A 22,871-nucleotide genomic window follows, 5' to 3' on the forward strand; every position below is an offset into this window, starting at 1 on the left:
CTATAAACACAACTCCCAGACTATGTATAATAAACTCCCAGAATGCAGAGCGATAGAGCTTTGTGTTGATGTACTACAAATTGTCACGACTTGAATTGCTTCCATGTGTAGCTTACAAAGTTAAAAACACATTTCCAGATATTGAAAGTTGAAGTTTATCACTCACAGTTGTTAATCATTTAGAGCCATAAAATCCAAATAATCCCAGAATTTTCATAACAAGAGGATTAGCTTCCCTGGATTTAGATGTCCTATTCAGATTTTGTACTATTAAGCATCTTTAAAGGATATATCTTCTTATTTTAGTGTTGTAGAATCTTTCTGACTATATGGAGCAACATCGTTTTTAGTGGAAAATGTGTTTAATATTGCAGTAGAAAAAAAAAAACACCCTCTGCACCAAACAAAGTGTGGAGCTGAATGAAGATACACATCAGATCTCTGCTCCAACATGGCGGCGGCGGCTGCTGTACGTCGTCTTAACAATTTAAATGACGGCGGCGTCTGGAGTTCCTCACATATGTGAGCAATGATGATTTTCGTGAGTCTGCCTTGAATCTTTGATTCGCCTTAAATATTTCAGCTGCCACATAAAAACGAGGAATGCCGAAAATGTAAAGTTAATGGCTGTTTGTGCTTTTATTCCCGGGCCAGCTGTCATACATGTAAGACTAAACAGCACATTGAGCTGACAGATTCCTCATCCCGCGTTTCGCTTCGGGCTTCTTTAATCATGCAGAACTGGAATGCACATCAGCGCAATGAGACAGTTTCTCATTTTGAAGGCAGCATTTTTTGCATATTTCTGTTAATAAACAGACTCGGCATGAATGAAGAGTGTCAAAATTTGTCATTCCTTGAAGTTATTATAATCTAATCGCAACTTGTACTGTTTGTCTTTAGTTATTTTAAACTTTGCTGATCAGATTAACTCTTTCAGGAGAGGATAAAGTGAATAAAAAACATCCTCCGCTCTGTCTCCTGCACCTTGTTTCAGTTTTCTCGGGTCCTGAAGAACAGAGCGTGGCCCACGTTCAAGCAGGCCAAAGCCAAGGTCTCCCCCCTCCACAGCAGCGACTTCTGCCCCACCAACTGCCACGTCAACGTGATGGAAGTGTCGTACCCCAAGACCACCTCCTCCCTTGGCAGCGCCTTCGGCGTGCAGCTGGACAACAGGAAGAACACTCTGGAGAAAGGAGGCCGCGGCAGCGGCGAGCTGGGTGAGCCGGGAGAAAAAAAACACCTGCGCGTTGGATTCACTTTAAGTTGGATTAGAATCCACAAGAACGTTTGTTCGTCTCCGTTCAGGGAAGCTGAACCCGACGGTAAACGTCCAGCACACCATCACGACGATGGCCGCCCCGTCCGGCCACAGCCTGGGTCGGACGGAAGGCCACGGCCTGCGTTTCCTGCTCCGGGAGGAAGACCTGCTCACTCTGGATGCGTATCAGAAGCTCCTCTACAAGCTCACCGCCGTCGTCAAGGAGATGGAAACGCACGGCGCCCATATTCACGAGTGAGTGTCTGGGTGTGAGCATTTGGGATGTCGGGAATCCCAACTCTTGTTGATGTTTGACAGCCTCACAAGGTTCTCATCATATTCCACATCCATGTTTATTGCCATGATCGCAGTGGATAAATAACAGTTTACAGCAAGCTCTGATTATGTCCCATCTCCCAGCATGCAACAGGATAATGTGAAAAAGATACAGTACAGTGTGGTGCGCAAGAGTGAAAATATAGACAACTTTTGCAAAAAAAAAAAAAAAAAGGTAAACATATTTTTAGAAGCTGCTTCATGTCATTCTGTTTTTGTTTTTTTATTTTAGCATGATCCCCTCTGATCATTCCAGAAATACATGCATGTGTTTACACACAGGCATAATGAGGAAAAACTCTTACAAGCTGCTTTTCACTGCACGACTGTTTTGTTGAATAATCTTGAAACCTGAAATGAATCTGCTCTAACTTATTACCCACAAATTGCCAGTCCGAAGGAGAAACAGACGTTATTGAAACACTTTCTTTTTTTTATTGTTATTGGTGGAACAAAATCCTCTCCTGATTCCGTTCGATTTGATTTGAAATGACCTTTCGAGAGCAGAAAAGCTCACATAGCTGCAGCGTGGTCAATGTGCTGCAGCTGGTACTTGGCAGGCATACATTTCAGCCATTAATCCAGCACCTGTGTGTGTGTGTGTGTGTGTGTGTGTGTGTGTGTGCGTGTGTGTGTGTGGGAAACAACAGAACAGAACTGTGGTGGTTTTCTTTATCATGTTACGGCAGGATTTGTGGTTTTTTAAGTGTGTTCACACTTCATTTATGTCCACGGTTATAAATCAGACTGTCTGTTGCGTTACTGCTTTCTGTCTGGCTCCTCTGTATTCGTTACTGCGGCGGCAAGGTTTATTGTTTGGAGGCCGTGGAACGGAAATGGGAAACGCTGCTCTAGTCCCCCCCCCCCCCCCCCCCACACACTCCCGAACACCAAATAGGAAATGCAATCTGAAAGCAGGAGGGCGTGTCGCTGGGCCAGGTGCCCTCTGGAAAAGCCATTCGCCAACAATGGAGCTCTGATAAATGATACAAACCGCTAATCGCTCACATAGCAGTATGCTGCTCCTAGTAAAAATGTCCTTAGAGTTTTACTGCGGTGGTTTTCGGAGCGCCGGGCGGGCATCGCCCGGAGACATCAGAGAGCTGTGGGGGGGTTCAGGATAATCGAGATGTTAATTCCCAACAAAAAAGTTTTGGGAAAATCCTACAGTCGTTTAGTGAGTTAGGCTCTCCTCAACCGGTTCTGCTGATCTGACATTAAAATCTTCTGGATTTGAGTGAAGCTGTCGCCGAATGACAGCGAATGGACTAATTTAGTCCCGCCTCTGTCGGCGCCAATTAGCACGGTCGCATCCGTGCACATTCAGACAGTCGGAGAACACACTGAGCAATGCGATAATGACCTCTACCATCTGCTATCTGCTCACACTCACACACACACACACACACACACACACACACACACACACACACACACACACACACACACGCACACACTCGAGGAGCTTGTTCTAGATGAACTGTGAGTGTGAGCACGAGTCCTTCGCTCCACTCCGACTCATCAGTTGTGTTACGAGGAGCGGCGTGGACGCATCGCTTCGACCTCTGCAGGCGCCTGGAGCCTTCCTGAACTCCTCATTCAATTAGTGTGCGTATTAGGCTGCTCTCTGCCAGGTCAAAGGTCACTACTACTGACACGCACGCATTTTTAATCAAGCTTTTATAGAGTAGTCATTTAAATACTTTGTATTTTACTTTTGTGAATTACCAACAACTCTAAAGGGGTTAATGTTTTTGCATTGTTTAGTCTCGTAGCCCGCAGCCGAGCGCGGACGCAGTCTTCGCTGTCTTCGCTGGGTGTGACAGCAGTGCTTCAAGCTGACACTATAATAAACTGAAGTGGCTATTTTACGCAGTATGTCAAGCACCAGCGTCTCCTGTTCCCAGCCTCAGAGGAGGAAGTCCACGGTACAATTGCAGCAGATTAGAAATCTCCTCAAGTAATTTAGGAAGAGAAAACAACTGGACGGAGCTCGTTTGTTACATAACGTCTTGGCCGGCGCTCGAGGAATCCGTTTTCGAGCGGCGACCTGTGACCTTTTGTCTCGGGGCTGCGGAGACGAGGTCACAGCTGTGTGAAGACCAGGTTGCCGACGTGCTTTATATCAAAACCGTCTCCATTCCTCAATCGGATCCCGCCTCTGACCAAACTTTCCCCCCTCATCATTTTCATCTTTTCCTTATTATGTGCTTTTAATCACCGCCGGCAGCCACTCTGGATCTATAGGCTCCTTTGACTTATTTATTCCGTGCTGGATCGCGGCGTTATTCAAATGTCCAGCCGTGCCGCCCTCTGATGTGGAGCTTTGTAATGCAGATGTACGTGTAGATGCAGCGCAGGCGAGCGAAGTTTAATGGTTTAATGTGTCAAACGTGGGCTGAAGCCCTTCCTGTAAGAGCTTCAGAGGTCTTTTTGATTTGTAGCCATAAGCATTAGCGTGCTTTGGCCTGCTCTCATTCCCTTGTTTTCAGTTTTTTTTCTTTTTTTTTTTTTTTGGTCTCTCTCCTCTGAAGCCCCCTTCTCTGGCTCAGCCATTGTTGCTCTGCCTCGCACCCTGCAATAGTTTGTGCCCTGAAGGCCCCAAACCGGGCTCGCTTCTTTATTACCGGCAGCCAATCACAGAGCCCGGAGGGCTTCTCCATGGCGATGGAATGCCACTCTGCCTCGGAGGGGCTTTGTGGCCGCTCCTGGAGTGGACCGTAATGAGGGCGTCTTTGTGGCCCAGTCGTCCTGTGAATGGGCCCAAAAAGGGGGTCAGTTGTGCAGCGGGGGACCCGGGTGAGGCGAGGTGTTTCAAACCACTGAAAAAAGAGGAATGAAAACTGATCGATCTGGCTGACATGAGGACGACAGGTTGTTTATTTTGCTGCTGTAGCGACCCCCCCGTGAAATATCTTGAAGGCCGACGGGATGACACAATGGAAAAATGTGAGCAAAGCAAAAGAGAAATGTAAACAGACATTGCGTGTCCAAGTGGAAAAGTGGGGAAAGATCAAAAAAAATCCAAGCCTAGCATTTATTACAATATGGCTGTAAACGCCACCATGTGTTGCTGCAACTGTGAAAATATCCTGTCCGGCCTCTTCCGGCCCCTCTGATCGCGGCTTAGCAGAACACAAACCAGCGGTCGCGGCGAGGGGAGGAGGGAGGGGGGGGGGGGCCCGCCTGAACAGAAGAGCCGGAGTCTGTTGACACAGCTGCACCTTGCTACATGTTGGAACCTATTAATACGGCGAGGATCCCTCGCCATCTGAAGCCCTCGCGCGGAAGCCCAACGCAGACCGATAAGGGTCTGATTTGGCCCGCTCAGCTGTCGGAGGCCGCTACGTGCGCGTGGGCTGCGGCGCGCACTGTGCATGCTGTGCACTCCGCTCCAAACACTACAGTGCACGTGTAGGAACTCTGTGTAGCATCAGGCCCGATCAAAGAAGCTGTTTTTATCATGCTGTCCCGTGTTGGCTTTGGATGCATGTCAGGGCTTTAAATAATCCCCCCCTCCTCCTCTCTCCACTGTTTTCTTTTCCTGCAGCCTGCTGTCCTCCATCACTCACCCTCCAGCGTCAGAGGTGAGGACCCCGGAGAGCTACATTTCCGCCGAGAGCGAGGGGGATAGGGGCGAAAGGAATGGGAAGAAGGTGTGCTTCAACGTGGCCGGGGACGAGCAGGAGGACTCCGGACACGACACCATCAGCAACAGGGACTCCTACAGGTGAACGAATTGAAGAATTAAGGACATAAATGGACTGAATACAACTCGCCATAAGGTCATGAAGGTCATGGAGTCTGACTGAAACTGTTGTTTTCCCTCTAATGTCTCTTCAGTGACTGTAACAGCAACAGAAACTCCATCGCCTCCTTCACCAGCATCTGCAGCAGTCACTGCAGCTCCTACGTCCACAGTGACGAGATGGACTCAGGTACTTGAACGCAGCACCGTGGACACATATTTTCAAAAGTACTCGAGTTGTTTATGAGCTGTATTTAGCCGTGGATCAGTGATAATGAGTTCCAGGTATTTTGTAATGCCTCAAAACTGGACACATTCATCTGTGCAGCTGTTGACAGATGCTAACATGCTTCCCCCCCCCCCTCCCGCCCTGCAGGAGATGAGATGCCCTCCAGCGTGTGGCTTTCCCATGACAAGCAGAAGAAACTGCACAGTTTCCTGGAGCATCTGTTCAGCCAGGTGGGCCGACTTGACATTTTAACACGTGTGATTAATGCAACCTATTATGAAGTTTTTTTTTTTTTGTTTGTTTTTTGAGTAAGATTCAGCAGTATTTTCAGCAAGACTTTTCAAATGATCCCAACAGGCTGTGCATGCTCCAGTAAAACGTGCGTCGGCCCAGTTGCAAAATGTAAAGTACAATCTGACAATCTGAGCTGAACTCTAACGTCAGCCTCATTTAATCGTGCACATCGTCTGCATGCGTGCATGCACGACACCATCTACAGTCCAGCGTTCGTGATCTTCTTTCTGTCAGCAGCAGGAAAACGGAGCTCTGCTGCATTTGCACTTTTTGTCCTGCTTCCTGTCGTGTGTTTTATCGCAGGGCAGCTTCCCCAGCTTTGTTTATAAATCACACAGCAGCAAACAGTGCTCGCTGGATCTCTGCGGGATTTCGTGTGTGTGTGTAGCAGAAGCAGGTGTCTGAGCAGCCATTTTTGCTTCCCTCCACATATTTTTGATCTCTGCTGACTTTGAGAATGTGTGTGTGGCACGCCAAACTTGACCCCGGTCCTCTCCTCAGGTGGATTCCATCACCAGTATGCTGAGGGGAGCAGTGGTTGCTCGCGCCTTCGAGCAGACGAAGTGCTTCACGCCTGGGAGAGGACTGCAAGGTAAAACACCAGGATGCAAAGCAGCTCCAGGCGCCGATGTCTCTGCACCTTTGTGTGAAATCTGCTGTCTTTATACATGTTAGTGAAACGACCCAATGTAAAATATCTTCACAGAGTTACTTCACAAAATGCCACAATTTCATTTTCCATGAAATTGGGAGACCGAGCTGATCTGCAAAGCTTCAAATCCTCATAATGACATTTTTTCCCGTAATGCAGCGAGATCTTAACCTGCTATTACCGTGCGGTTGACACAAAGTCCCAAAGCTTTTTTTTTAACCGTGCGGCAAAAAAAACAAACCTTTTACTGTAAAACCGTGACTTTTTGTTAGTAACACGCTATTAACAGATTACTGTTTAGAACTTTACGAAGCAGCTGACGTTTTGGAGGAGCGCCTCGTTCATCCCGATCTAAAGCAAGCTACACAGAAAGGCCTCAGTCAATCCTGATATCCAATAATAACTTTTCTACCGAACCGGCGTCTTTAAACATCGAGTCTGGGAGAAGTAAGATAACGTTACAAAGACTGGTGGGTCCATCCAGCGTCAGTTCTGATATAAAACAGCAGACACACCGAAAACGTCGCGGGCTGGAACATCCTGTTGTGCAATGTGTGTGTGCGCAGATGTGATTGCAGACGCAGGGGAATGTGTCGTAGGTGGATTCCAGAATGAGAGAGAGAGAAAAAAACACTTTCCAGACATTTGTTCTTTCTTTCCGCCTCTCCATATCTTTTCCCTCTCAGATAGTTCTGCTCTTTATAGAGTTGAAACAGCCAGAAGTCGATGGGAAATGTGACCGTCCGAAAGGTTGCACAGGATCTGATCGATTTATTCGACTTTATTTGTCAGCAGATCGTATCCTGGCCTTGGCGTTTAGCTGCAGTGACTATTATTACACTTAATCTCCAAAAGAAAATGTTGGAAAACACTAAATAAGTCCTTATCTTTCCCGGCTACTAACATAAAATGTCCTTTCATCATCTGTGCTGATCGGATGACTTGACCTTTTTTAAAGATAAGGCAACAAAACCGTGGTAAAAACTCTGCTTTCCTTTTTTTTTTATGTATAAGTGGTGCAAGTATTTTTTCCAGACTTGCAGGGAGAAAATTTAAAAACATCAGTTGTTCAGCTCACTTTAGCTCATGAAGGTTGAGTTTCCTCATGCAGCTTGAAGAAAAGAGGACGCATTTGATTTCATATTCATTTAATGTGTGTGACAACATCACAAGAGGCATATGTTGAAATTGAAATTGTGAAATTAAAATGGTTAAAACTGCTGAAATCGATAAAATAGGCGAAAAAAGTAGAAGGAAAAACTTCTAAACCTGAGAGAAATGGTGTGTTTAATATTTGTACAGAAACAAAATAAAGTTACGTTGAAAGCATTAACACAGCTGAAAGTGCTCGTTTGATAAAGTTTGCTTTATTTTACGTATTTAAATGTGTGTCTAACAATGTTCTCCAACAGCAACACAGCAGTTATTTTTCCTCTCATGTTAATTCTTCCAAACCCCCCCGATCCTTTTGGCTCCTTCTCATTTCTCGCCGTCCCCCAGCGAGCGCGGATCCGCTCGTGTTTGTGTGTTTTTTTGTCTGCGCGCACGTGCGCGTCTGTGTGCGCGGAAAACCCCCAGGAGGGACGGGAGGCCTTGATCAGCGCTGATCCATCTTGACTCCAGTAATGTGGCTGATAACAGAGCAAATAGGATTATCTGACAAGTAGAGCATTCCTGCATCTGATCCTCACACTCCCTCTGCCGCACACACACACACACACACACACAAACACACACAATCAGCTATCCGTCGCAGATCTGATCTTCTTTCAAAGTAAACTTTATTATAATCCAGCGTGTCTTAATTTTCAGAGGGTTAGCGGCAGATCAGCGGAATTTTCTGTTTCTGTTTGGCCCGTTGAAAAACACGGTGGCTGGATTATTCAGTTGTGGGAGGTCTGAGGTTATTTGTTGGTTAATGAAGTCGATTAAATTCTCCTTCTGAAGCTGATTGACTTGTAGATTTAGATAATGAGGGGGAAGACAAAGAGGCTGAGTGAGGAAAATGAGAAAGAACGAAATATTATTCTGACAGATGTAACATAAAACGCCTCAATAATTCGAGTATCCCGAGCTTTGAGGAGTTTGAGATGCCCGAACGTCCCAGCGAGGAAAGCCAGTGCGGTCCTGGAGATGGTCCTGTGTGAGAATCTCAGCATCGTCAAGCATGTTCAACTAAAATCGCTCAGCCCTAATTTTCACTCGCTATCTCTGGCTCTTTGAGGCACGGCGTGTGGAAGTGATATAAATAACCGCCGAGATGTTTGCCAGGTTTCTTCTCATCATCCGTGTGTGTGTGTTTGTGTGTGTGTTTGTGTGTGTGTGTGTGTTCCTGTCAGAGTTTCAGCAGGAGATGGAGCCCAGGGTGAACTGTACCAAAAAGCTGCGCCTCCACGTCAAGCAGGACCCCTGGAACCTTCCCAGCAGCGTTCAGGCCCTCACACACACCATCGCTAAATATGTTGAAGGTCAGAGTGTGTCTGAGCTCTTCTGCACACACACACACTTACACACACACACACTGAACTCCTCATATGTTGGGATTTCACAGTCACATCCAGTATTTATCATTAAAAAAAAAAAAAACATGGCCGCCTTAAGGGGGAAAAAAATCACTTTAAATAGTCCAGCTGCACCGCATGTTATTTATTAGACGCCTTAATAATCGCTGTAGGTGCAGGCAGTCCCACTAACTGCACTACACTCTTTAAAGTTTAAACCTAAGACCATCCTGGGATTCATAAATCGCCGAGTTGGAGCCGAAAACCAGCAGCGAATTGATCGCTTTAACTTTTAATTCCTGGGGGTTGTTTTGTGTTTGCTGGAGCACGGATTGGTCGAATAGCACGCAGTGTGTGTACGCACGCACAGACGCAAAGGAGAGACACGTGACGCTTCTGGGAAAGGTGAGCCGGTGGTCACGACCAAGAAAGTCTAAACAAGCAGAGTTATTATGGACGCGCGGCTTCCAATTTTTTTCGCTACTCTCATGCTTCGCAGCCTCCTGCTGAGTTGCTCACACTCCTGATGTGACTATAAACAAATGGAGATTTATGTGTTATTATTATCTTCGCCTGTGGTTGGATTTTTATGCTGCTGTGTGTGTGTTTTTTTGTTTTTTTTTTTTATATGTTGAGATTAATGGCGCTGCACCCCGGACAGGTTATACAGCATTGTGCTATTTATGACTTAAAGGAGTTGAGTTTATGGTGAAGGTCAGACACAGAACGGCTGGGTGGGATTTGATGGGGGATTGTTGAGCTCTGTTTCTCTCTCGCTCTGGTTTTTCAGAGGTGAAGACTCGGCTGCTCTTGGTTCTGCTGCAGTACACAGGTTTGTTCAGCTATTCTCTTGGCTGTTATCGACTGAAATTAAAACATTGTTGTTTTTTTTTCGTTGTTTGTTTTTTTTTTTTTTTGCACTAAAATTTATGAAACCTATAAAACCGAGCTTCCTGCAGAGAACGTTGTGTGCTTTAAAACCAAGTCAGATTACCTCAGTCAGAATGTGTTGAAACATTATAGTGAAGCGTAGCCATAGAAGGAACATTAAAAAAAAAAAAAAAAATGCGTCTGTTCTAAAGTTTTAATAGTGTCTCAGGGAGGTTATGCACTCAGATGGAGGTCTGTGGTTAGCTGACACTTTGGTCATGTGACCAGCCTGTAATAATATATCTAACAGCAACCACCTCCGGATGCTCACCAACCGATTGAACAATCAAACACAGATTGACGCCAAATAAAGAATAAAACGTTAACCACCTCTTTTATTTTCATTTAGTTTTAGTTATTTCATAATTGTAGTTTGTGTACAAAATGCACATTACACTTTCCACCTCTGATCAAAACGATAAAATGATAATTAGCACAATTAAATCTAGTGATTAACCAAAGCACAGAACGTCTGAGGTGTTGATCCGTGACAGACCCCCGGAAGCACGGAACAGTTAACCCGGGTTAATAATGTGAGGAACTGTGTGAGCTGATGGCATATTACTCATTTCTCTCTGCTCTCGGTCTCATTTTGTAACTCACTGGATGACTGAACTCCTATAATAGCTCTATTTCTCTGGAAATTACAGCAAGCTATTATTTTCCACTTGGGCACACCTGTCATCATTTGGCCCTTTTTTTTACTATTATTATTACTTTTTTTTTTTACTGATACAATATTTAACACCCATTATGTATTAAAAAAATAGGCAAGCTTTTTGGTCACCTTGTTGAAATTCTTCATAATTACTATGACAAACTTCCAGCATTCCTTTCTGTTACTCCCCTTCATTTAACCTCCCGCATTATAGCTTTAGAACTTGCTTTGTTCCACTCGATGTTGCACGTCTTATCAGCTCTCCTTAACTTGTTTTCGATGATTTTCCTTCCTGTGGCTTTTTTTTCTTTTTTTTCTCACGTCTCCTGTGTTTCTCGCCGTCCGTCTAGACTCGGAGATCCAGCTACGCAGAGATATGGTGTTCTGCCAGTCTCTGGTCGCCGCTGTCTGTGCCTTCTCGGAGCACCTGCTGGCCGTCCTCAACCAGGTGGAGTATTCACTTTCGTTTGCGATCAGTACAAAGTGCACATTATTATTATTATTATTATCATTATTTTTACCTTTTCTGTTTGTTTCAGTTCTGCAGTGCGGGCAGAGACCTGGACGCCGACATCCCGGACGCCCAGGAAGCCGGCCGGCGCTGGCTGGAGCAGATCGCCAGCGCCGGGCTTCTCTTCCACTTCCAGTCCCTCCTCTCGCCCAACCTGGTGAGGAATCCCGCCAGCTGTCGGTTATCCTGCTTCCACAGGCGCGCCGCGATCTGGAGCTGCGATAAAACAAGTCTGTTGTAGAACGGTCAAACGTTTCATCAGTCATCCAAGCAAAAAAAAAAAAAAAAAGATTGGACTGATGGATTAAGTCTCACCAAATAGCAAAAAGTTACTTCTAAAAATTATGGGGCAGTTTCAGAAGAATGTGAAATATAACATTAGCACAACAGGCATTTCCAGAAATGACTGGAAACGATTCACGTGTTTCGATTTGAAATAGCTCGCCACCCAAATAAAACCCTGCAATGTGCTGAGTTCAGTCCGCAGTCCTCAGGCTCCCCACAGTGACTGTGTGTGGACGAGGTCTGAGTCACTGAGGTGCACCGCCGACCTGCAGAGCCAGGCCCCAGAGCCGGCCTCCCCCTGTTTTCACCCAGCTGACGGACAGCTTCCTCGTCGTCTTCATGCTCGGGGCTGCTAAAAATAGTCCAAACAACCAAAATGCAGATTTTGACTATTGGAGACTTTGGAAATTGATCATCTGATGAATTCTCTTTCGAGTTGAATCAGGCTGCAAATGCAGTGGAAACACCATGTAGGTGAGAGCTCATTATAAATAACCACTGAGCCAAACACACGCTCTGACCTCACTGGGATCCGTATGAGCATTTCTTTCTCTCTCGCTCTCTTTTTTTAAGTCATATGTGTCTCCACCCAAGTCAGAAAGCCCGAGGTTTGAATTCGAGCTGGCGAACTGTTAATGTTCTCTTTAAACGCAGTTATTTCTGCACTTTGTGTCATCACCCACAGTGGAAAACACGCTTCCCTGGAATGAGCTATTTAGTTATTTAATTCAGCTTCCTTTCAGAGGGAATTAAAGTGCTTTCACAGTGTTTGCATGACCTTTTTTTAATTTTTCTTTTTTTTTTTTCGCGTTAGAGAAGTCTGAAGTCAGGCTGTGTCTCTTCCTCAAGACATTTCCCTGTGGAACAAAGCGAGGTCTCGGTCCCTGCCGGGGATCCCAGTGAAATCTCAGCACGCTGCTTTTTTGTTTTTTTTTTCGGGCACCAGATGAAAGGCAGCGTGAGAGGAGCTGCTGGTGTGTTTGTGTGTTTGTGTACAGCGAATATGCTCATGTGACGTCCTCTGAGATGAACGTGCCCGAACACAGCGGGGGTCACTTGGAAATACATAAATACAGACTGATGCAGTGGTGCTTCCACTTAGTAAATGATTAAAATATTCCCTTCTCCTTTTTCCTTTTGCCCTCAGACGGACGAGCAGGCCATGCTGGAGGACACTCAGGTGGCCCTCATCGACCTGGAGAAAGTCACCTTCTACTTCCAGCAGTTTGAAGGGGAGCCGCTGGTTGCCAGTACGCACTTTCAGCCTTTTCGCTTGAAATCAGCTTCGTTTGAGACTCATCAGCTCAGGCTGATCGTTGCTGATTGGAATTCTGTGCCATGCCTGTAACTTCTGTGTCTGTCTTCTATCAGACATGCCCATTTCATACCAGGTGGAGGGAACCCGCCAAGCCCTGAAGGTTTACTTCTACCTGGAGAGTTTCTACTTCTCCCAGCTGCCGTACAGGCTCAGAAACGGCGGCGGCGTTAAAATCTACCCCGTCCTGTTTACACAAGGTACCTTAAGCCTGGAGCTTTGCGTCGGCGTGTGGCGTTGTGATGAAAACCGCTCTATGAACGACTGTGAATTGTTGAAAGATGGATGTAGAGGCTGAGTGAGCTTTTGTTTCCAGCACTGGAGAGCATGGAGGGATACTATTACCGAGACAACGTGTCAGTGGAGGAATACCAGGCCCAGATCAACGCCAGCTCTCTGGAGAAGGTCAAACAGTACTACAAGAGACTGAGGTGAGTTGCAGCAGACATGCACCGGCACACACACACACACACTCACATTAACTTTGACATTGCATATTCTGTCTGATTTAGTCAGTTTTTGGCTCTCGGCGCCCAGCGGGGGGGCCTGAAGGTGATTGGCTGAGAGAAACGCAGCAGGAATGTTTTATGATTGGCTGCGAACACACACAGCGGGGGCGGCGGTGATTGGATGAGGGTGCCCAGCGTGTCACCCGCGCTGATGTAGTGCCTCCGCACAGCTGCCGCGCTCGGTTACCGCACGCCCCATTGGTTCGCCGCGCACTGGAGACCCTCCGTGATTGGCCAGGCATGGTTAATTTAACGAGGTGAAAAGATGTAGGAAAAAAATTTACATATGGAAGTTAAAAATAGTCGGGCTAATTTAATTTCCTGAACATATGCATTAAAGTCAGACGTGCCCTTTGAGATCTGAATGTCAGCGTGGTTTTATATTAGACAGTAACTTGAGATTTCAGAGCATAATCCAGCCAAATTACACAAAACTGTTATATTAACACCATATAGCAGCAGCTGACCAGATTTGTGTAGTTAATGATCAACATGAATAGGATAAAGAGACATAATTTCCCTTAATGCAATCAGTTCTTTTCCTCAGTCCTGCTCATGAACCAAAGTCAGTATTTTAACCAGCCTGTTTAATCTCGCAATGCAAGTTTGCACCGCAGGGCGTTGTATTCAGTCTGTGAACAGGTAACGCAATGTTAGTTCAAGCTCCTGACTTCATTAAACCATTTAACCATCAGTAGTTGGTCAGGGTTATGGTTCAACCCCAAAAGAAATGCTCACTGAACAGACACTTTAACATTGGAAAGAAATACTTATTTTCAAATGATCAAAACCAATTTCAAAACATCGTTCAAAGGGCACAAATTTGAGCCCCAATGTCTTTCTCAGCATGCGCATCTGGATCGCTGCTATCTCTTGCTGGAAAGAATAGCCAAAACTCTTCAAAGCAAGGGTTTCAAGCATAAGGTTCATGGACCAAAACTGGCTCACAAGAGGATCCAATCTGGACCGTCAAACTACCATAAATTTCAAAATAAACTTTGATTTCTGTTTTTTTTTGTTACAAATCTCTTTGCGGATGCAGCACAACACAGAAACCCGAGCTGAGCTATTGATGATGCTCACATGAGAGTTAGCTACCTCACTGACAGCAACTGAAAGCCATGCTGCCACAGTGAGTTTGTAAAAAAATATAAAAAAAATACAACAGCTATAGAAGTTTTTTTTTGGACATTTCATATTATTTTTCACCAGACGGCATCATTAAAATTGGCTTTGTGTTCAAACTGTATTCATTTCCAGTGGTAATTTTTTGGTTTTGTGAAAATATAGACATTTTGTTCACATATGCTCTGTGTCACAACCAAGAAACACTTGGAAAAAGTTCAAATTTAAAGGTTACTGTGCCATTCTTTGACAACTGCACCTAACTTAAACACACATTCAATAGGCCTGTTTGTGGCCTCTGAACTAAGGCACATGCAGACTTGTGCTAAAGCGACTCAACACTGCCACCCAGTGTTCAGTGTGGCATTACGTAAGTCATACGCTCTGCCCCTTTAAAGCAGTAAATCCTTTCTTCAAACAACTACTTACCCTGAACATTAAATAAAGCTTTTGCAAAATGGTTTTTATTTGCGTGTATCTGGTCTCCAAGCTGAAAGCTCCATAGATTATGAGGCACAGTTATTCCATTAGACTGTCGTCACAGATCAAAGCTCTGTATATCACGTTGTTGCCAGAGAAAAACAGACATTGTCATAACAGCATTAAATGATGTGGACTGAAACCGTCGCGTTCAATAGAAAGAGTCGGCCACAGTCTTGGGGAAGCTGTTTGAAGCGCAGTCAGATTGTGTTTCAGCCGTTGGAAACCTGAGGGGGCCGGCGGCTTCGTCACGTCGGCTTCCACAAAACATCTGCTGCAGATTGCGTGGATAATTAAATACACAGTAGAGCTCACAGCAAAACTTTGTCCTGTTGTTAAGGGACGTTTTGCCGAGTCGGGGGGGAGGTGAATGATTTATGGTTCGGGCAGTCATAGGCCACATCGACCCGCCACAAGAAAACATTAATTTGCTGGGATTGCTTTCTGCAGAGAGTTTCTAATTTGCTTCGCAGTGTTTAGTTTGATGAGTGAAACTAATTTCCAAAATTCTGTGTATGACAAACAAGTTACAGACTGAAAAATGGGCTAAGTCCTTTCATATTTTATTGAGTCAGACATGTCCCTTTTATCTTTTTGGCATAATATTGTTTGCCAATGTCTGTAAGTTGTACTGAGCAAGCAAAATCCATGAACAGCAGGAACAGCATGGTAACATTTATTTAACAGATCAGGATGACCTCTAAAAGAATACATTTGGTTGGGTGATAATTTCAATGTCTGATGATGATGATATTTTCTATATAACCAGAGTCACTTAGATGAGTTATTGCAATTATTGTGGCATTGTTTTTTTTAAATTATAACATGCACGCCGCTGATCTGCATGCTAAATATTTGACTTCAACGTTTTTGTAGCATTGTCCTCTATTGTGAGATCAACCTTGAATATAAATGACCAGAGAAGCGATTGTTTTATATTTTTTTCTCAACCTATGCACATGTGCTGTAATTTTGTGCGTTGTGTGACTTGTACAGAGAGAACCTAATTGAACTGACAGCGAGTGTTTGGAGTGTAACATGGACCAGATGTGTCTGACAGGCCAGTGATTCGGGAATATTAGGGGTGATGGGAACACGTGTGGACAGGCTTCAGAGATGTGATGGAGAAAAAAAATGAACCCCAAAAACTCTGGAAACAAGACGTCTATGGCTGCTCTAATAGGCTGATTATCTCCGAGAGGGTTTACATCTCTTAGACTGTAGTGAAGAAAGCCGGAGAAGAATGTGCTGACAGAGTATATTTCAAGAAAAAGTTTCTGTGCAGGATTTCGTGTAGCGTCTTTACCAGAAAGCTTTATATAAGCCAGACACATACTCCAAAGAGTTTGACGGGTGTGGAAAATTTCAACAAACAACACAATTTAATTATCTGTCTCCTCGGTGCTGTTTTATTCTCTATAATTGCTTTATGCTACATTTTTTTATATTGGACATTTAACTTTACTTTTGTAGAACATTCCACTTTTCTTTTTTTACTTGTAAAAGCCAGATATAAGTGGAAATGTGCTTTAGTCTTCACATTGCTCTTGCTTCCACCATGTGAAATAGTACAACGGGAACTTTAAGACTTGCTCCCATCCTGATAAATTCCTCGCATCTGTTGGAGTAAAGTAAATATTCCCACCTTGTTCTCAGCTCTCAGTGGTCTGCGCTGATGTAATATCACTGTGGATTTGTTTAGTTTTAGTTTTTTTTTTTTTTTGCCGGCTGCCATGTGTCTTTGGGCCGACCACAGACGCGGCCATGATGTCACCCGGCTCTCCGAAACCTCAGGCACCTCGTTATCCTTGGAGCGGCGCCACGGCCGCGTTGGGTTGAACCCACACTGCGGGCCGGAGCCAGCGGCTGGCTGAGCGACGGGCAGGCGGAGCGCTGAACTGAGTGAACTGCGGGCCTGAGGTCCGAGGACGAGACCACTGTGGACATTTCTGCACAGTTTGCATGTTCTCCCTTCATGTCTCTTCGTCTTTGCCCTGTAAATGACTGCCGACCTCAGCTGCAGAGTTATAAGGCGGCTGGATCTTGCTTCTCCACCGATCAGCATCGGCGTGTGAATGATGACACTGTCAGTGCTACTGTAAGATTTCCCAGATGCCTCGCTGCCTCTAGCTTCTTCTTGCCTTAAACCGACATTCACTGTGATCAATGGAAACTCTTCGGTGCAAGATTACACCACTTGATTGCCGAGTGTGTCGGCAGCATAGAGTCAGAACCTGCGCCCACGCTGCCAGGCTTTCATAAAGCACATTACATGCATTTATGTTGAAGGGTTCAGGAACCCTGAGGTGCTTTAAGCTGACAGTTTCCATCGTGAGAGACTTGTTTTCTTCAGCCTCATGTAGGGTTCCTGATCGAAGACATAAGAATTCACTGTCACACTGTTTTGTAGTGGTTAGCAGTTTTGTCTTTTAGGGCTACATAATGCTATAACTATATAATATTGTTGAGTAATCCCTATTTCCTATATTCACCCTTCTTTTCTGAAGGAGAATTCTGAAAAAGTGGAACACACAATTCCTCTTTAAGTCCTTTAGGATGCCATAAGAGCTGCCAGGACTGAAAGGTGAAGCTGTGATGGGGCGTCGGAGGAGGGATGATGGCTTGATGAGCGCGTATGAGAGAGAATCGGTCAAAGAGGGCAGAGAAGAGCGGCGAGATCCCGAACGGAGTCAGCGAATGTATTATTCAGAGGGAGAGATTATTGGAGGCTTGCGATTCCATCTCATCTCACTCTTATTGACAGGGAATTTCAGCAGGGAATTGAGTTTTCCTCTATGGATCCTGAAGGTGAAAGGATAATGAAGAAAGCCCGACATGCTCTACATGTTGAGCGCTAATGAGACGCAGTATTTCTGTGACAAGTGGAACAGTAACCTGTAAGCAGAGCAGTTTAAATCAATATCTCTGCCTTATTGGAAAGGCTGCCTGACATGTCTGGCAGCGTATGGCATAGCAATGGTGCACTCCCCACATATCTATTCGCAAAAAGAAAAAAAAAATGCTTGATTTATGTGGAAATTAAAATTCTGCACAGTCCAAAATGGTATATGATGACAGTGTGGGTGGCTCTAATATAAGCAATAAACTTGGATATATAGCTTCGTCCGACAATCGGTTTATATTATTATTACGGACTGTTAAATTTCATACTCTGTTGGTTTAGCGGCCGTTTGTCATCGCCGCACGGCTCTGCTTCGGAGTCATCTGAGCTCACAGCCTTCCGCAGACTATAGGGAAATGGTAATCACACCGCTGCACTGTAGTTTGTTTTGATTAAACCCGATGCTCGTTTCAGGTTGGAGAATCCAGCTACTTTAACTCCGTCCCTCATTTCCGTTGTCTGACAGCCCGAATGTGAGCGGAACGTATAAAGAAGTGCCCGGCGTCAAACTATTTTGATGGACGATCTGCGCAAGATGACCTTTTGATATGCGGGCGGATTTTACATGCCTACGTTTTCCTTGGATGCTCATTAAAAGGCACACAAATGCATGAATGAACAAAAAAATTGTGAGCAGCAGTACATGCTTCCCGTGCATTCATCATGCCTTTTAACCTCCCAAAAGGACGCCTCCCTCAATACAAGCTCGGAAAACAAGAAGATGGATGGCGTGCCAGCGGCTCGTTCTGCATGCAGACGCGCATCCCGTCACTGTGCTCCACACCCAAACACAGCAAATTTGTAGTTGAGGTGACGGTGTTTTGTCTTCCTCCCCCGGAGCCGGGATTTGCACTTGATATGACGATAGCTCCTGCGTTGCGTTTCCATTTCCCCCAGCTGACAAGCCGTGCTGTTGCAAGGTTCCTTATACATGTTTTGTTCTAGATTTTTTTTTTTTTGCAGAAGTCAGCCAGAAATGAAGTTATTTCACCCGCGCTGGGATTCTCTGATGCTTCCATCTGACTCCAGGAGGGGGGAAAGGCTTTCCGGTGTTATGGCTCTTATTAATGGAGTTATGTCTCCATCGTCCGCGGTGTTGGAATCGGGGGATTTTCCTCCCTCTGGTAGAAGCATCCCTTCTTCTGCTGAATTATTTCTGTCGAACGCAACACCAATAAAATAACTGCAAAAGTGAAGTATTGCTGCCAACTCTTCACACACCGAGAGTGAATTTTTACTACAGTATGTAATATTCAGTTGTTAACGGCAGTCTAGTGGGAATAAAACATCGTGCTAGTTAGAGGTTTTATTTGAATTTAAAATGGTTTCATTTGATGAAATACCAGTTCCAAGCTTTACTTTTTTTTTATTATTATTTTGTTGTTGTTGTGAGGTGAGCTGGGTCATGCACCAGTCAGTCAGTCACATTTTAGTGCACTGGTCGCATACAGCCCTGTATCATCTTGAGTGGTAAAATAATGCTATAGAAATCTTTAAATCTAAACTTTATAGAGTATATGTGATGAAAATGTCTATATTTTCACAAAACCAAACAATTGCTAGCAAAAATTACTACAACCGCCACATAAAATCTACTTTATTGATCGCTTCTGGTGGAAAATACAGTGAAATGTCAAAAACTGTCTCCCTTGTGTGTTGCATTATGCGCTCGGGCTTTGAGGCTTGTGAGATTACGACCATTAAAACAAAAAAAGGTGTTTCTTTGAAATTTTTAGCATTTTCTCAGTGATTTGGGGGGCCAGGATGGCGCTTCTTGCGGGCCATTTTTGTCCCACTAGCCTTATGTTTGACACCCCTGAGTTGGCTGCTTTCACTTTAAAGAAGTCCGGCTGGTTGGTTCTTATTCACAGCCTGCAGCTGCCATACCTGGTGAACATGTGGGTGTTGAATATTCTAGTTTAGTTCCAATTTTTATTTTTTTATGTATATTTATCATCAATAACTGGAAATAAGTCATGCTGGGAAAAGTTTATCCAGCCTCAGAAATATCCCCCGTCTTTGTTTTCAACCCCAATCAAATCCTGATTGTCGACATTCAGAGGGGATCTAGTATCCAGCTGGTCAACAGTTTCCTCTCCTAAAAAAAGAGCAGAACTTTCTTCCTCCCTGCGTTTCCTCTCTTCACAACCTGCCACGCTCTCTGCTCTGGCAGAGCCAGTCCCACTTCACCCGAGCTGAGCGGAAGGTGCCGAGGCTTCGTTCTGCTCCAGCTGGTGCTCGCTGAACCCCTGTTTATGAAGCCTGGAGGGCTGAGCTGTTTCCATTTATCACCTCTCCTTGATCCCAGCGTCGGACGGCCGTAATCATGACAGGCCGGCGCTCACCGGCGGCCGATACTGTAACAAAGACCTTGACTCACCTCTCGGGGAGTTTCTCGGGTTTGAAATGAAATCCCCTTTCGCGAGTGGCCAGGAGTACTTTGCATATATTTCTGCATCAGCATCGTAAATCGGCTTGCGGTTTTTGCGCCGGTTGCTGACTTCGCAGTGTGCGGAAGCTTCATGTGTTTTCAAGTGACTTTGATTTAATGATAATAAGTCTGAAACTGGCTCTGACACCAAGACGCCATTAACACAATCATCTGTGTGCAACACTTGATGTTTTTGACAATGAGAAACGTCAAATTAATCAACATATGTAAAATAAAACTTGTGGCTTTAGGCTTCCTCCACCAGCATGCGCTTCTCTATTAGGATATTGCTGGTAATGAATATTTCCCTGTATGCACAGGGAGCAGGTGGAGGTTAAGGAAATGACCTCCAGCGCTGAGGAGCATGCACGGACTCCCGGAAGCCCCCTCGTTAGCACCCGGCGCTCCCCTGCTCCTCGCTCCTGACATGCGTGTAGAATTTAATAAGAGCGGGTGTCATTCACCGAGGCCTCGGCAGGGATTTACATGGACGACCATCCGCCTCTGTCGGGGTCTCGTGTTCAGTCAGTTTACCTGCGTCCTTGTGTGCGAGAACGAGTCTGGAGAACGTGAACATGGTTGTTTTCTTTTGCGCGCTCTGAAAAGAAAGATGTGGAAAGATGTGAGGATGACACGGCCGTTCCCGTGCCGTCCCTCTGATTCCTCCTGCTCTGCCGCTGCAGCTGACTACTAATGCTCCTCCGCTGCAAAGGGCCCCGAGTGCCCCATTGTCATGAAGAAAGCAGAAACAAAGAGAATTAGATATTCTCATTGGCCCAATAAAGTAAAGCCAGCTCCACGCAGAGCAGGTCATCTTTGGCCCGCAGCCAAATTCTCCATTAGACTCTGCTGTGAAAGCCCATTGGCTGGCTGCTTTCTGTGCTGGCGGGGTTGAGCTGCTGCAGAAAGCCTTACCTATGCTTTAATAAAAGCAGCTTTGAAAAGGGGGGGGGGAATACTTGCAACATCTTGTGTGACACGGGAACTAAAACAAGGGAAACCTGCTTGTTTTTTTTTTAAAGCAACAACACAAGAGGAGGAATGGATGTGGGAGAACGGCTCAAGAAAAATGATAACAAGCTCATTCAAAAGCCCGCAGGCCCGTTCTCTGACCCGCCATTAAAACGGAGCAGCTGTACTTTGGGGGGAACCGTTCTCGCTGTGTGAAGGAATAATAGACACCCGATGGATTTCAACCTCAGACCGACTGCAGCATGTAATGTCCCAACCACACACTAATGTGTTTTTTTTGCGCCGTGTGTGGGCCAAAATGTCATTTTTCATCCGCAAGTAAATGCTTCTCAGGTCGTCATTTTCCAACAGCTCTGACAAAACATCCTCGGCTTAGTGAGACGTAATGCAGATCCCGTTCGAACCTCACATCACTCGGAGGCTGACTCTGATTATTTTCTCATTAGAGACCTCCAGGAGAGTCGGCCTCGCTCTTTCAGCTGCGCCTGGCGGTATTTTTAGGACAACTCTTCCAGCTGGAGGATGAGATAACCAGTGGATTTTTTTCTGACCTTGCTCCTGTGGAAAAAAAACGCGTGCGAGGGCGAAGTGACGTGGCCGTGTTTTTGTCTGAAACTGATAAACAAATGTCTGCAAATGAAATCGAGTTGGCGCTCGTACAAAAGTCGGCCTCTTTCGGGCAGATTCTATTAGGTTCTTTTAAGATAAAGGTCTGAATGGTTGACCGATAAGCCCAACAAGGGTGATTGGTCCTCACAGCGGGTGGAGATAACGGTCTGTACTCACAAGAGCCAGAACGGGAGAGCAGTTCTGATGTCCCGTGAATTATATCTCGTGTTGTTTTCTTGCTGTTTCGGTTTGTTTTATTGCTTCATCTTTGTTTGACCTAGAAGAAAACTGTAGTTTTGTTTTGATCGGGGTTTTCAAACTTGGTGCTGACGAGCCAAAAGCAGCCCTCAAGAGGGGTCGGTCTGGACCGTGTGCTGGAAAAATTAAAGTTAACGCACTAATAATGCTCATTAGTATCGTTTTGTTTACTTCTCTTCGCACGTGTGTAACAAACAGCCCTCTACATGCTAACTGCATGACCTAAAGGTCATTTTGCTGCACTGAAACCTTGACCTGAGCAGCAGGTAGCAGCATTAACGCTCGTAGAGAGATCAGTGACGTATATGACATTAGTATTCACATTAAAACTATACTGTGAAGGTCTAAACATGCACAACTGCAAAAATCTGTTTCCTGAAAAGTGACAGAAAATTCAGGGTTTGCTTTTGTTTCTTTGCAAGAAAATTAAAATCAACTATTGCAGTTGTTAGTATGCATTACATATGATAAATATTTTCTGTCGTGGCTCAGTCAAGATCTATTTTATACTTTGAAACTGTAAAACCACACTCGTGCACAAAAATTTCAATGCTTATAGAGTGTGTCAGCAGGGTTGGCGGTTTTGCCCCAGGTTTTCAACCCGCCCAGCGGAGTTTCTGTCACTGCAGCAGCCGTACAGCTGTGTGATTGTGCGAGACTCTGGGAGCAAATGCGAGGGTTTGTGTAAAGCTGCTGAAGCGGTAAACTGCACCATATAAGTAAAGTCCATTTAACTTTTCCCACTTACTTTTAGACGTCGAGGCAAGTCTGAGCAGCTTACATACATTTTTTAGGAGATGCTTCTGAAGGAGCCTTTTTTTTAAAAGGGGCGTCGAACCACTCGGCGACTCGCCGTCGATCCTCG

At 45.1% G+C, this 22,871-nt stretch overlaps 1 protein-coding gene across 1 annotated transcript in view; it reads left to right on the forward strand.

Moving 5' to 3' along the window:
• Nucleotides 1-22,871, forward strand: part of prex2 (phosphatidylinositol-3,4,5-trisphosphate-dependent Rac exchange factor 2) — an 82,360-nt gene that overhangs the window by 45,910 nt on the left and 13,579 nt on the right. Inside the window, exons 24-36 of the mRNA XM_030099711.1 lie at nucleotides 998-1,220; nucleotides 1,309-1,516; nucleotides 5,148-5,327; nucleotides 5,441-5,535; nucleotides 5,722-5,804; nucleotides 6,370-6,460; nucleotides 8,860-8,988; nucleotides 9,812-9,853; nucleotides 10,960-11,057; nucleotides 11,149-11,277; nucleotides 12,553-12,655; nucleotides 12,777-12,920; nucleotides 13,037-13,151. Coding sequence (XP_029955571.1) covers nucleotides 998-1,220; nucleotides 1,309-1,516; nucleotides 5,148-5,327; nucleotides 5,441-5,535; nucleotides 5,722-5,804; nucleotides 6,370-6,460; nucleotides 8,860-8,988; nucleotides 9,812-9,853; nucleotides 10,960-11,057; nucleotides 11,149-11,277; nucleotides 12,553-12,655; nucleotides 12,777-12,920; nucleotides 13,037-13,151 — 1,640 coding nt within the window. The remainder of the gene's footprint in view (nucleotides 1-997; nucleotides 1,221-1,308; nucleotides 1,517-5,147; nucleotides 5,328-5,440; nucleotides 5,536-5,721; nucleotides 5,805-6,369; nucleotides 6,461-8,859; nucleotides 8,989-9,811; nucleotides 9,854-10,959; nucleotides 11,058-11,148; nucleotides 11,278-12,552; nucleotides 12,656-12,776; nucleotides 12,921-13,036; nucleotides 13,152-22,871) is intronic.

This window comes from Salarias fasciatus, chromosome 9, assembly GCF_902148845.1.
Source record: "Salarias fasciatus chromosome 9, fSalaFa1.1, whole genome shotgun sequence".
In the NCBI taxonomy this organism is placed as follows: Eukaryota; Metazoa; Chordata; class Actinopteri; order Blenniiformes; family Blenniidae; genus Salarias; species Salarias fasciatus.